We start from the raw sequence: 15,211 nt of genomic DNA, 5'->3' as shown, positions 1-15,211 counted from the left end.
GAGCTAATAATTACCCTCTCCCTCCAAAGAAAAAAACATCCTCATTAAGAGGGTAAAATACTTTGATACTAACTCTGCCACCTAATAATCCATACATACATGTTTCATATTACGCTGTAAGTATTGTTCTGTTCAGAGTCTTGCAGAGAAGATGCCTGGATTCCCTGGGAATCTTATAATCTATGTTGGCATTTCTATAATCTTCTGTCATAACTGTGTGGCCATTTTATAGACTAATTTAATGCTGAGAAATGATTTTTTTTGTTTTCTTTTGTAATTATGTAATTTTGATTGCTCAGAAATCAATACATTTATTTTTAACACGGAAGTATTTTCTCATATTAATAGCTTTTTATTCACTTTGAGAAAAGCTTGGAACTCAGCCTGCTTGGGCTCCTCCATTCCTTCTGCCTCCCAATAACATTTTCTTTTTCTCTGAAAAATAAATAAAAAAGTTGAAGGTTATATGACTTGGTAGAATGTGGCCGTTCACCTATCAAACCTTTCTAACAGAAACAGCCAAGTAAAATATTCTTTCTTTTTTTCCTTTTGTTGCTTCATGTGCCTGACTTCAAAGCAGATTTTATGGGTACAATACAAATAAAAAAAAATTTGCGCAGTTGTAGGAATATTTCAGATGCATCTCTCAGATTCAAGACTAAGAAATCATAGCAGCACTTGGCTAGAAAGTAGTATCTTCTGCATTAAAAGAAATGAGCAATAGGAATTAAATTTCACCTTGGAAGAGATATTGGCATTACTTGTTTTGTTATTCTAAGTAGAGTAAGAGCTTATTTCACTCGAGTTCTCCAAACTGTTCTCAAGGATAATATCAAACAGCATTTCCCAGCAGCATAATTCCCATAGGTTTCTATATGTATTTAGGTATTTTATTTATGGATCTACTCAAGGTGCTCTCAAAGGCAAAAAAAATCAAGTCTTTGAATATGCCTTTCCAGTTTATTTACGAGAGGGAGTAGCCAAAGCTGTGTTCATACTTCCAGCTGCTTTAACTTCGGATTGCTGGGGTTTTTTCCATCTAGCTGCATTTTGAAGGACTTGCTTGCCACAATATTTTTGAGTATGTGAGGTGAATTGGAATAATCATACATTCATCTTCTTTGACCAGTGTTAAGAGAAACATACAGAAAAAATGAGGTTGCATAATACAGAGAAGGCTAAGGTAATCAAGGTTATTTTGATGTTGGGGTTTTTGGTTTGAGTGTTCTATTTATTTTTTTTACTTTGCATGGTTGTTCACAGATGTAACTTGCTCCCAGACCTGGTTTGGGAATCCCACAATCGTTTTGGTTTGAAGAGACCTTTAAGATCACCAAGTCCAACTGTTAACCCAGCACTGCCAAGTCACCACTAAACCATGTCCCTCAGCACCTACACGTCTTTTAAACACCTCCAGGGATGGGAACTCCACCACTGCCCTAGGTAGCCTGTTGCAAAGCTTCACAACCCTCTCTGTAAAGAAGTTTTTCCTGATATTCAACCTTAATGTCCCCTGGTGCATCTTGAGGCCACTTCCTCTTGTCTTACTGCTTGTTACTTGGGAGAACATCCTTTTCTTCAGGCTAAACAACCCCAGTTCCGTCAGCTGCTCCTCACAGCACTTGTGCTCTAGACCCTTCTTCAGCTTTGTTGCTCTTCTTTGGACATGATCCAGCTCCTCAATGACCTTCTTGTAGTGAGGGGCCCAAAACTGGACACAGTATTCGAGGTGCAGCCTCACCAGTGCCGAGTACAGGGGGACAATCACTTCCCTGCTCCTGCTGGTCACACTATTGCTGATACAAACCAGGATGCTGTTGGCCTTCTTGGCCACCTGGGCACACTGCTGGCTCATGTTCAGCAGCTGTTGACCAACACCCCCAGGTCCTTTTCCACCGGGCTGTTTTGCAGGCACTCTTCCCCAAGCCTGTAGCGTTGCATGAGGTTGTTGTGACCCAAGTGCAAGACCTGCTGCTTGGCCTTGTTGAACATCATACTATTGGCCTTTGCCCATTGATCCAGCCTGTCCAGATCCCTCTGCAGAGCCTCCTGACCTTCGATCAGACCAACACATCACTCTAACTTGGGGTGCGAACTTACTGAGGGTGCCCTCGATCCCCTCATCTAGATCATTGATAAAGATGTTGAAAAGAACAGGCCCCAACACTGAGCCCTGGGGAGCACCAGTGGTGACCAGCCACCAACTGGGATTGAACTCCAGTATTTTTATTGCCCTTATTTTTCTTTATGAACCGTTACACATAGTTGTTTTGCATTGACACTTGCCAAATGATGAAATAGTCAAATAGTCGTGAAATAGTCAAATGATCTTAACTTTCCGTATCAAGTTGCTGCAGTACTGAAAATAGTTCCTATCATTCAGCTGGAGTGTTAGAATCACTTATGAAGCAATCTGTCTTGAGAAACAGCCCAGATCTCATCTTTATTTTCAAAATCACATTTTCTTAGGGCATTTTGGTAAAGAAAACATGTTGCTTACCTTTTTTCTTACCTTTTATATAAGCTTTATTATGTTTTGAGTAAAACTTTGAAGTACCTTCGTGCCTGATTTTGGAATTTTTGTAAAGCACTGATCTGTTATTTCTAGATCCCATTGACAACGAACAGAACTGCTGACACGAGACTTTTTATCCTAATGGAGAGCCTTCTAAAAAAATCATTTAGTCATCAGTGTTTGTAGGATTTTCTGTATGTTATAAGCAGTAGGGTGTTTTCTTTGCCTGTGAATGTCTTCTCCAGATGGGTACTGAAAAGGAATCCATTGCGAAGGGAATAAGTAGACTCTCCCACTATGTTTTTTCTGGCAGATATTATTCCATCTTGCCCCTTCCCTTGGGAGGCAACAATGCAACTGGTTTTCTTTTTCTCCTTGTATTTAACTGCATAAATCAGAAAAAGTTCAGGACCTTAAAAAGCTACAAATTTTGTTGTTTGGGTTTTTTCCCCTCATGCCAACTTATCTCTAAGCTATCTGTAAGGGAAGTGAGAGAACATGAGTAAATTAAATAAAGTCAACCAATGCAGTCTATGCTGCCCTTTTCTTCTGAGTATTTTCTCTCCTCTCCTATTACCATAATATATTTTTGCATACATATCTGTTCTTCTCTTGTCTATTATCGCTGTGCGAATCTCTCTCTGGTAAAAAGGAGCAACTCTTTTTTTATATTTCATCATGCCTCTTTTTCTAGGTTTTGTCACATTTTTATCTATACTTTTCTGCAGGCATTCCATTAGCTTCCTCTAAATAATTTCCTAGGAGACAGTTCTTTTTCTATATAAATCCAAACATTGAGAACGGACCCACTAGACTTTATTCTTCTTATTTGCAAGTCAAGATGGGTTTAGAAAGCTGGTTTGAAAAAGCAAAAATTTAAGAAGAATGTTTTAAGAGTTACCTGGAATTGATAAACCTAGAACGAATGTGGAGTACTGCGCTGACACTTACTTCCCTGTGTTTATATAGCATGTTAGAAGCTGTCGGAACACCTCCCTATCTCTGGCTGTTAGTATTAGGAAGTGTTTTTTTCCTAAAGACTGTTTATCCCATTGCCCTCATTTGTTTTTCAGCTTGCTTGGGAACATGGAATACCCTTTTTTGAAACGAGCGCTAAAGATAATATGAACATTGAGGATGCATTCTCAGTCTTGACTAAGGAAATACTGGAAAAGGTAGGCTCCTTTTCTGAGGAGGAGGAAAATCGAAGATTTTTCTTGGCAGATTGGGTGAACAAGGTTCAAGATTTAGCAAAGCACAGCCAGTGCTGTTTCTGTATTCTGGAGTTAAATCTTATGGGGGGATGCTGTAGCTGTAGACAGTGGATGAACATGGGGGAGAGGAATTGTGGGAGAAGAGAACAACACAATCAGTGAACAGGTATAATACAGCTGATAAAGAAGGCGAAAATTGAGGAAAACTTGAGGAAAATTGAGGATTTGTAGCTTTCCTTCCCATGCTTTTCTTCGAGGGAGAGGTTAACAACTCTAGAGTAGTTCCACTTCTGCGCCAGGAAGATTCCTTTTTCCTATAGGTTTCTGCAGAATATGCGCACTGTGCAGATGCTGCATGCTGATGGAACGGGTGGACCTTTTATGCTCAGCAATCAAATGTTTTATCCAAAGTTCATAGCTGTTTGTTTGGATGATTCACACCAGTGCTTTTGAAGTTATTAGGACATAGAGATTTGAGCTAATTAGTGGTAGATTCAATATTGTAGCTGTCAGTGTCGGCATCTCTAACTACCTTGAGAGTATTGGCTTAAAGGTCCTTACTCAGAGTTACAATACTTTTGTAGGACTGAATTACTGTTAATTAGCTCTGAAAATGTTTTGCATTGCAATTTATTTTTAGACAGTAGAATATTATTTTAGACATTAATGGATGTTCTTCATGCAATGCATTATCATTGCCATTCATCACTGATATTAGTTATACAAAACTAACCTTCCATTCCAAATACTCTTGAAATCATAATAAAGATAAATGAGCAAAATTACTGACAAGGTCACAAGTTGCAGTGTTTTGATTAAGTAGCCATAGGGGATGGTCAGAATAATAGCTGAGGGTTGGACTGCTTCTAAATCAAGGTCCTGTCATATTACACAATAACACAAGCTGTAGTTGGTTATTTGGGGGGAGAAGGAAAAAAAAAAAGAAGAAAAAACTTTTGATTCCTTTAGCATGAAAGTGAAGCTCAGCAACTCCACGGTCAAATATTTAGAACAGGAGGATACTGGCAAGTCCTTAAAGAGTTGGCGGAAAGTTTCAAATACGATAACTCTGAACTTCTTGTAAAGGAAAAAGACTGTCTACTGTAAATAGAGAATGTATTTGTTAGTGTGAACCATGAAAACTACCAACAATGTTCATAACTATGTTCGTAACTGCTGCGAAGACAAATAGGTGTGTGGGAGGGATCTGAAAGAAATCTCTGCAGCACGCAGAAATGATGTTTGGGTATGTCTCACATTAAGGTTGCCTGCACGTATTTTACTTTACGTGGAACTTCAGTACTTTTACTCGTCTTCATGAAAATTCATGGGTTTTATAGTGCGGACATGCAACAAATTTGGACCATGTTGAAAACGTTACACCGCCGCATGGCTTTAATGAGAACTGCTTGAGAACACAGCTGTACGCTCTGCGTGCCTGTATGTGTGCTTGGAAAATACGTCCATCAGAATTTGTCAAGTTTGTCTGTAGTAACATTTCACCTTATCTAGAAATATTTGCAATCCCTGATGGGGCATCAGGTACCATTACTTTGGTGTACAAATTGCCATTTTTCATAAAATGCATTTGTTGATATAAACAAGGACTCCCTTTAGCCCAGCTGTTTTTATCACTGCCCTGATAAGAGTTCACAGTAAAAAAAATAAATCTGCCATGCAGTTTCATCATGGTTTTCAGGTTCGACAAAATAATTTGCTTGTTCACAAAACTGTGAAATCTGAATGTAGTTCTCGAATTTTAACTTCCTCTAACTGATGAAATTTTGGAGAAGGGAAAATGCAGTGGGAAGTGTGAGCAGTAGCTGTGAAAAATGACATGATAGATGCCAGTCTGAGATCGCTTCAGTCGTACATCCATTCTGTAGTGGTAGAATATGGATTTGCTGATTGTAAAAAGGAGATAGAGCTTCGCACAGTGTTTTGGCCCAAGATACCTGTGTCTGAGGTAGCAGCATATCAGGCCTCCCTTACTTCTGCAGCCTGTCCCAGTCTGATGAGATGCCTCAGTGGAAGCATGTCATTGGTTTACCAGTCCTGCGGAGGAAACTCGTTTTAAGGAAGTCCCTAGAAAAGTCTATTATGGCCATGCTTTTGGAAGTATGTGCAGGTCATTCAGAAGTAAGAGAGACAGGCAGGCAGGCTGGCAGGCAGCAGACCGTTTTCAGATGCACTGCAGTAGGCTGTATTAACCTGAGGAAATGTACGGGTTTTCATATACATTCTTGTTCACCAGCTACTACGGGTATTTCTTCATTAACTAAATCTACAGAAAACACCCCTGTAGATGGGGGAGATCAGTGTCCGGAGTTATAGAGTCCATACGGAAGTAGTGAGCTTCCTGATTCTCTCGAAATTTAGAACAAGTTGTGGTTTCATGGAGGGCTGGGAAAAAACACATGTAAGACAAAAAAAAGGTGAGAAAGGCAAGTTTGTATTGTCATCATTTTGTGCTGCATTTTCCTATCTCTTTTTTGTGGTTTTACTTGTACTGGGCTTTAGAGAAAAGACTTGCGTATCCCAGCAATTCAGATAACTAAAGCGCTGCCTGACCTTTCAGGTATTTATCATCTCAGCCATTCTATGCTGGGTCTCAATTATACGGCTCTAATTTACATGGGTAGTCTCATTAAAACAATCAGATGTTATCTGACAGCATGCATTGGTAACAGCTAAGGAGTCACGCCATAATTTTGAGAACTCATGGCTTTCAAACCAGTTAGTTAATATTAACTGATTTGATTGTATTCAAAAGGCTGCAGTGGAAATGAGTGTTGTTAACTCAGCGTATTCCAGAGCTTTGCTTAGACCTGTTGACAAATAACAACAGTGTTTTGTTTGTTGACAATTCTTAGGAGTCTCAGATATGCCTAAACCTGTTCATTAATCAATGGCAGCTGTTCCTTAACAATGCCTCAGGTCAACAGTGAACTATTTGTACTTGTGAGTCAGTCCTCAAGAAACAACCAAACCCAAAGAATACCACCGAGACTGCAGTTAGTATTGGCACTTCAGTGTTGTTTGGTTTCATGGGTTTCATGGACGAGCAGTACTCTTCTCAACAAGCTTTTTTAAAAAAATATGACAGGCCTTTGTATTTCTGTCTTTGTGGGCGTGGTGGTTGGTATTTTTCTAAACTAGGAGCAGAAGGAGGAAAACATTTGTATTCAGCAAAAAGACAATGAAAAAGGAAGGTTTTGTCCTTTTCTGAAGACCACTGTAAAACAAACTGAAGCTTATGTTCTACCTACCTCCCAAGAGTGACTGACCACTAAAATTGCTTTAATATAATATTAAATAATGCTGAGCAGAGAACAGTCAAAATACATATAAGAACTTTCCCGTGCTGTTGAGAGTAACATTTAATGTTTAACAGCTGGATGTTATTTGAGATGAACATTCAGAAGTAGCAGGCCTCAGTTCTGTTCTTCCTCGATCTCTTTTCCGTCCTCTCCTAGGGCAACAAGATTTTTGAGATTACACTGTGTCCCCCATCCCTTTGCTCCTAAAGTACCTTTCTTTGGAACTTGCTAGCTGCTTTTAAATGAATTTGACACGTCAAACTAAAAGATAATTAAGCTCCAAAGGAGTTTCATTAAAATAAGGTGCTAGGTGGAGGAGAGGCAGAATATTCTGCAGAAGGAAAGTCTCCAGCTTTAGTCCATACTCTATTAGACAGAGCTGACTACACAGAAAGACTGAAAACTGCTTCAACCGTCCGCTTCAGCAAGAGCTTGCATCATGGATATAAAATTTAATTCACTGCAAGACCCAAATCCATAGGAAACCAGATTTCATAATTGCCAAGGTTTATGGAATTGTTTGTCCAAAAGATCCCTGTGTCTCCAGCAGTGCACATTCAGTATTTCTTTATTATCCTCAGTCATACCTGGAGCCCCAGGCTTTATTTGCCCTTTATTTATCTTGTACTGACCACAGAATATTAATTTCTTCGTGAGGTTTTTCATAAAGCTCATAATGCTGTATTTTAGATCTATTTTAGATTCTTATCTTCGTAACCTGCTTAGTAACATGAGGTGGAATACTCAGCATTGCACACGTGGGAACCAAGGTACAGAGATTAAAGCAAAGAGAATAAAGGGTACCAGCTCACTTACTGCTGGAGCAATGTAGGTTGTAATTTTACTACACTATCTTGTTTAATTAAAAAAAAAAAAAAAGTCTGTTCTCGACATTGAATGAGCCAGATATTCTTCTGGAAACAGTAGCATATAATTAGTTTATGTAAATCAAAACTTAATCATACTGTTTGAGTATAGGGGAAGAGATTCATCTTAGCATACAACCTTAGGCAGCTAGAATTTCCATGACTGGTCTGGCGTGGTTGTCTGGAGTCCTCTCTGTTGAATGGAAAGAGATGCATCTTTTTAAGATAAAATTGTGTTCTGGAGGTGCCTTTCTCTCTCCGTTGATTATAGAGGACTCCATATCTCAGCCTATATCATTTCATATGATTAAAGTTAAATAAATTAAACTCCAGGAGACCAAAGGAATGTTACACACTTGACTTACTCCTGGCATTTGCTGCTTCTGCAGACCTTGACTTTAAAGACTGGTTGCTCTCCTAAATGGGGGTTTTGAGGTGGAATTACATTAATCCTTACAAAGATGATCTGTAGGGTTGAGGAACCTTAGAGTAACGGCACAGCTGTGAAATAACTAATTGCAGTACAACTTCGTTATAGTCTCCGTGGTACTAACAGAAGAGGGAGATAGAGACCCACACTTTACCAGATGTGGTTTAAACATTGTGGAATAGCAGAATTTGGGAGCAAGGACTTCAAGCCCATTTCTCAAGGAAGGTGTTCCTCAGCAGTTAGATCTTGCTGTACCCTCTCCTGCTCCTTCCTCTGTCCCCCCATGATCACTTTCCCCACTAATACATCCCTAGTGATTGCTTGATACTGCTTGTGCCCTGTCATGCCCATGCCTGTTGCGAGAGGACTGTCTAGCATTTTGAGCACATAATTTCAACCCTAGAATTACAGAATACAGGGAAAACATAGGTCAAGAAAATGGCAGGACTGATCTTCATAACTGAGCTCTCTCTACTGGTAGTTCAGGTGTGGCTGTCACGTGAACTTGGTTGCACAAGATTCTCTGCCATGTGCTGCCACAAAATGACTGCAGCCATTAACCAATCATTTTGTCATTAGAGAGAATAAAAATCCCTGGAATTTCAAGAAGTTGTAAATAATAGAAACTTCAGTTACAGTCACTTCTGCTTGTTTCTCTAAGGCGCATTGTTTTCCTACGGGCACTCCAGGTCTGCCTTTGATGGGGGCATTGAACTACACTGAGTAAAATTCATCCAAACCAATAGGAAACCCCACCTTTAAAATAACTAAAACAGTATCGAAATACCAGGAAGTGCTGCCAGAGTAGGTATCCAGCTTGGTATGACACCGCCAATCTGAGCAGTTTTCCAGCCAGGAAAGGGCAGCCGATCTTGGCTAAGGGTTACAGATTTACTCCATTAGAAACCATTCAAAGAGCTTCCCTTATTTTTCTAATGGTATTTCCCCTTGTACACCAGCTTAACTCTCCCTGATCAAACAAACAAACAAAAAAAGGGCAAAACCCAGCTGGGATTTCAGCCATCTCATCACAGTTCCTGTGTCTACAAGTTAGGCATCGCTTGCACACCAGAGATACAAACTCTGGGTTGAGCTGGGGAGGAGAGACAGCCAGCTGCAGAGACCTGTCTGATTTTCTCCACTGATTCTGCAGGAAGCTTAAAACCTGTTTAAACAAATGCCTGTGAGGTGAGACATGTCTGCTCTGCTATTTAACATGAAAAACTAGCATTTGAGAGCAGGAAGTTTCAATGTCTAATTAAATCACTGCATGGTGGAACGGTATCTCTGTCTGTGGCGGTATTTTCAAAACACCACTTTGCCCAAGATGCTGAAGTGGAAACTTGAGCCTCTTGGTACCACTTTGGTTCTTCTCACCTTTTCACAGTTTTCTGCTGTTTGTTGCTGGCTTGTGGAGGAGCGAGCTCCAGCAGGCAGGGCTGAAATGTGAGCTGGAAGTGTTAGTATTCAGAGAGCCCTGAGGAAGGAATGCTGCCCGCCTTGTTCTCGCAGGTGGGAGAGATTTGCATACCTCCCTGCTGCAATTTCAGGAGAGGAGGGTGCCCCACCTCTTTCAAGGCTTGGCTGAAGTTGAGCACTACATGGGATTGCTTGATCATTCCTTCAGCACTTTATGCAGGACTCGCAGTGTCTCTTCAGGGTATGAATAGGCACTTTTTAAATATGCTTATCCCACTTTTGCTTAAATGAATCCCAAGCCCTTATTTGCTTGATGAGGATCCTGTATGGATTGATTGTGAAGTGATTCTTAAAAGTTCTCAACTTTTAAGCCGCTTTTAAAACAATTCATTCTTCTTTATTTGTGAAGAGTTGGTTCTTGCCTTTCTCCCCTGGCTAATTTGAGGTGAACTGCTGTCAGGTAATGTTTTTACAGATTATAGGAATTGTTTCATTGCCAAATAGGTTTCATCATTCTTAATCGCTTATACTACTGAGGATCCTTGCTAAGGACACATGAACAGCTTACCACCCAAAAGTACTACTAAGTAGTAAAATATTTGTGGATAAATATCTTCAATGTTTAAGGAATGTGCAAGTTCTCCCCTTTAAGTGAAAGCATGAGTTAAATATAACTTGCAACACTTTCAAATTACCTGTTTCCTCTAAAGTTAAGTACATGAAACCTGAATTTTGAAATTGTTCAAATAGGGATTTCTCTAGAGTTCTTTTACTGCTTAAACTGGATATTTTTCTTCCGAAAAAAAAAAGAGGTGAAACAAAACCTGCTTAGTTTATGTCCACAGAAATCAATGCTCAGTGTTATTTCTTAGTCTCAATAGAGTGAATTTGAATGTCTTTATGTGCCATTGTCCTTCAAAGCTTTTTTTCCCCCCTCACAATCTTATCTCTAAACCAGAGTGGTGTCTTGTTCCTTGAGATGCCAAGGTTATGGCTGTGTACTTTTGATTCTGCATTGCTCCCCCTTTTAAAAAGGTCTTTGTACTTTACGTTTACTGTCTATGCTTGAAGGCTATCAGCTACTGGCTCCGCCTAGCACAGATCTTAATGGCTAATGCCCGTTCTTAAGCACCTTACACAACTGAGAGAAAAATTAAAACAAATCAGAAGTTATGAAGCCGCATGTTGGAATTTGTGAGAACTCTCAAGGATAATAAAAATGTTATGTCTGTTGGTAATTGTCACTCCAACAAAAAACCAAGTATACATGCTGTATTTCTCCACATGTGATTTATATGTGACTAATTAAAAGTTATTCCTAAAATCAGTAAGTCACAGTTAAATATTGTCAGGCAAAGAGGCATAAGGCTTATTGTAACATGGGGGAACCTTTTGTTTTCCCTTTGTTTTGATTCAGTTGAGTAATTTGAGGTGAACCTTTCTGCGTGTAGTCAGTGTTCGTTGACGCTGTGACACTGTATGTGCAAGCTCTCAGTTCTGATTCATAATTAGCATTGTACTGTGTGATGCCTTTTTTACCCCCTTCCTTGTTTTTTCTCCTGTGCTTTGCATTTCATCAATTCCAGCTTAGAAGGCTGTCCTCTCTGGAAGCTTCTCTTATTGTCAGAAATGGTTGTTTATGGCTGCTGGGTTGAGAGAGGAATGTGGTGAATCCAGTGGTTGCACTTAGTTCTCTGCGTATCATGATGTACTCGGTAAACCCGCCAAGAAGCAGGCAGGAGAACGGCAAGTAGAGAAGGGAGGACATTTTTTCTCCGAGACACATGACAATATTCTCTGTCTCTGTGCCGGAGTTCAGGGTTCAGCGTTCATAGTTTTAGAGTACAAGATTGCAACATGTACTCCTACTCTATTGCACAACTGGGTTTGATTGTTTCTCTGGTCAGTGCTAATTATCTAGCGGGGTTTATTGCTGAAAGGAAGAGTCCTGGTTTTGCTCGGTTTTGCTGATTTTTTTTTTTAATCTGTTTTTGCAATCAGTATGTAAATTTTTTACAGGGGCAGAGTGCTATTTTGATAGTTCAGCTTGATAAAGACGGAGTTATTTCTATTTGGGAGCCTTCCTAGTTATTAAATAGAAGCAAGAAAATAAGAGAATTTTAGTGAGCTTCACAAAACAAATTAATGTCCTTTAGAACAATTAACGGCCCGTGCCTTTTTTAATGAGTACTGATGTTCTAGATTTCCTATTCAACTGCATTTTTGCACCTCATGCTTAATATTTCAAAGATTAGTGTACTTAACTGCAAGTTAGTGAAAATTGGTGTAGTCAGCAGAAGAGCCTGTACATCGAGAACAAATTATGTGAGCAAAGATGTACAGGATCAGTTCATACGGTTTGTGGTGTCTCCTCAAAAGACATTTTCTATCATTTGTCACCTTCAGATTTAGAAGAGATGTTTGAGGCAGCTGAAAGACATAAATCCACCAAGCTGAGACTTGCACAGGCATCAATCTGCATCTAATTTATTAGAAAACTACAATCTCTCAATTAGGTATTTAAAGGAAATGTATATCCAGTGACACCACCAAATCTTTTGCATAGTAAAATATGTGAAAATTCCAGCTTTTCAACTGTTGTGTTCTAGTTATCTTAATTAAGTGTTTGCTTTTCTTTGTTTTACAGAAATCCTGTGTATTTTATGACTTAGATGTTGTGGCTCTAACTGAAAGTAAGAAGAGAACCTGCTGTGCATTCTAAAATACTGTTTCTTACTCCGTTTTCTCTTCCAAAAATATTACCTATTGCAAAGGAACATACAGGATTTAAAGTGAGCCTGTCACCCCAAAACACACTATTGAGGCATCCTTTGTAATACACAAACTCTGTTGCCAAATGTTTTGATATGTTTATATTATATTTTCATATTTTTAATGTGAAGTTAAAGCAATTGTCTGACTTTGGAATTCTTAGGTGCATCACAGGATGACTGCATTTGCATACAAATCTTTGCAGAAATGAATTCTAAGTGTACGAGTTTTATTAAAAAAAGTTTACATTTGCTTTTTTTTCTGTGTCATTTATACTAGATTTGTAATCTATTGAACATGGACATCATCACACAAGCGCCCTTCTGATAGATGAAATAATTTATTACTGCCCAGATAACATCTCTTTAAGTGGCTGGTATTTACTGCAGTCCCCTAAAATACTTGTCCGCAAATTTTTGGCTTTGCCTCTTATATATCCATTTCAGAAAAATACGTGTTAATTGACTCCTCTTGAACAGGGAGGCTGCAAAGATGAGGACTGAGAGAAAAGAGTAAGCCGTGCACGAGATCAGGAAGTAGCTGAACCTCCCTTAGAAGGCAGAAAACATGGAACAACAGAACGTATCCAGTAATAATTATCTTGTTAATATATTACTGTTCTATAAAATAATTCACACAGGTGTTAGCAGCATACCTGCATTTTCAAATGTTCCTTCTGCCATAAATGATCACAATGTTAAAAGGGTATGCAGTGCTTGTTGGATATTGTGAGATGTTTATGTTATTTTCTTAACTGAGATCTGTTTTATACTGGTATGTAATATCTTTAATTTCAGTGGAGGATATCAGATTTTATTTAAATTTAAAGGAAGGCAGAATCAGGATGCCAGATTCTTTCTCTTCAGTCAAAAAGCAAAGAGAACACAAGTCAAACCTGCAGGACTCACACAAAGCAAACACAAGGTGGAAAACCTGAAAAACTGAGGTGATTGTATTGTCTTTTTATTAGGGTTTTTTTTTCTTTTCCTTGGGAGATGTGGTTCTTGGTGATTGTTAAATTTAATTGTTTTATCACCATTTCTGAATTTGCTGTGCAAAATTGTGTGGTGAGCTGTGCCAGCACATCCAGAATAACTAACTCCACTGGGTTGTTGTTCTGAATGTCACTACCCTCATGAAATATGCCTGCTTCTTGTTTGAAGGATGTTTGCAGATTGCTGTGATATCAAATTATTATTAAATTTGGTATTGAGACAGTGAGCTCAACTGGAAAATGCTTTCTGAAGCACATGGAACCCAACGTGCCTGAACATACTGCCAGGTTACCGTGCCATTAGGCCATCTAAAGGAAGAAATTGTTTACAATGAGGGTGGTGGGACACTGGCACAGGTTGGCCAGAGAGGTGGTAGATGCCCCATATCTGGTCAGGTTGGTCGGTTCCCTCAGCAACCTGATCTAGCTGAAGATGTCCCTGCTCACTGCAGTGGGTCTGACTAGATGAAGATGACCTTTGAAAGTCCACTCCAACCCAAACCATTCTATGATTCTGTGATCTAATGTGATTGCAGAAGAGGTGCAAAAGGATGGGAAGGACTACAAATTTACGCTTAAGTCACTTAAGCTAGGGTTTAGAGCAAAATCCGAACACAAGGATCAAAGGATATTCCCTGCTTTAGTTACAGCTATAGCAGAGGAAGCAAATAGTGCTGGAAGGGATTTTGAGAGGCTGGCTAGGTCCTGGTCTTATCTCAGCCTCACGTCAGCTGCCCCTGCTGGACTGCAGGAATACGTTTGGAGACCTGCAGTGATGGAGATTTCACAGTCTCTCGGAGTGGCTTACAGTCCTTACTTAACTGGTTTGGCAAGCAGGAAGTTTCTGAACACCTAACCTGACTGGTACACATGGAAAGCAGGGTCTCCCTTTCCTCTTGGTGTAGGTGAACACCTCTGCCTGCTCTCTGTCTTCTCTTAAGGCCAGAGAACTCCCATCCTTTGTAGTATGATTTTTGGAATCCTTTGCCATTTTTGTTTCCTTCCTCTTGCTATTTTTGAGTTGGTTCTCAACTGTCCTCGAATGCAGACCTGAAAACGGAGCAGACCATTCCAGTTTAAGTAATAAGAGCTGCATAGATTTAAATGATATTTATTAAAATAATATTTTCATTGTCTTATTTATGATACTCCTATTTATGCTTTCCAGCATCAGCATAATGCATGACTCCTCCTTCGTACATGTAGAACTTTCTGTTTCTCCATACTGAGTGGCACTGCAGGTTCTCCAGTCTGCCAAGACCCTTCTTAATCGTAATGCTGTGCTCCAGCATAGTTGGGGCCTCTTCCTGGAGATACGGTCTCCAAATGGAAGTGTACGCTGTTCAGTCATCAAAGACGTGGACAAAAATGCTGAATAGTTCCAGATCCACGGCAGATCTCAGTGAAATCCTGTTCACTGTATCCTTTTAGCTTGGGAGTACTCATTATATCCAAAGAATTTTGCTCTCAGTTTATATAATTATCTAGAGTATTTTTTTTGATGAAACCCTATGATCTTCACTCTTTCTCCCTATCCATGAAGCCTTGTTACCAACTGATAAAAGTAGACTAGATTGATCTGGTGTTATTTGTTACTGACAAAGCCATGCTGTTACTTCACATATCTTTACTTTCTAAATTCTTGCAAGTGGTTGGATTACCTGTTGAAATATTTTTTTTT

The 15,211-nt window shown here is 39.4% G+C and overlaps 1 protein-coding gene across 1 annotated transcript in view; it reads left to right on the top strand.

The window, feature by feature from the left end:
* The window catches only part of LOC104495373 (ras-related protein Rab-10-like), a gene marked incomplete at its 5' end in the record, with an annotated part of 23,176 nt that extends 10,488 nt beyond the window's left edge, over nucleotides 1-12,688 (top strand). Inside the window, 2 exons of the mRNA XM_010138335.1 lie at nucleotides 3,589-3,690; nucleotides 12,412-12,688. Of these exons, the coding sequence (XP_010136637.1) occupies nucleotides 3,589-3,690; nucleotides 12,412-12,486 (177 nt within the window). The remainder of the gene's footprint in view (nucleotides 1-3,588; nucleotides 3,691-12,411) is intronic.
* Between the last annotated feature and the right edge of the window lie 2,523 nt (nucleotides 12,689-15,211).

The sequence above is a fragment of the Buceros rhinoceros genome, unplaced genomic scaffold, assembly GCF_000710305.1.
Source record: "Buceros rhinoceros silvestris isolate BGI_N320 unplaced genomic scaffold, ASM71030v1 scaffold3636, whole genome shotgun sequence".
In the NCBI taxonomy this organism is placed as follows: Eukaryota; Metazoa; Chordata; class Aves; order Bucerotiformes; family Bucerotidae; genus Buceros; species Buceros rhinoceros.
This window is presented reverse-complemented; position numbering and strand designations above follow the sequence as displayed.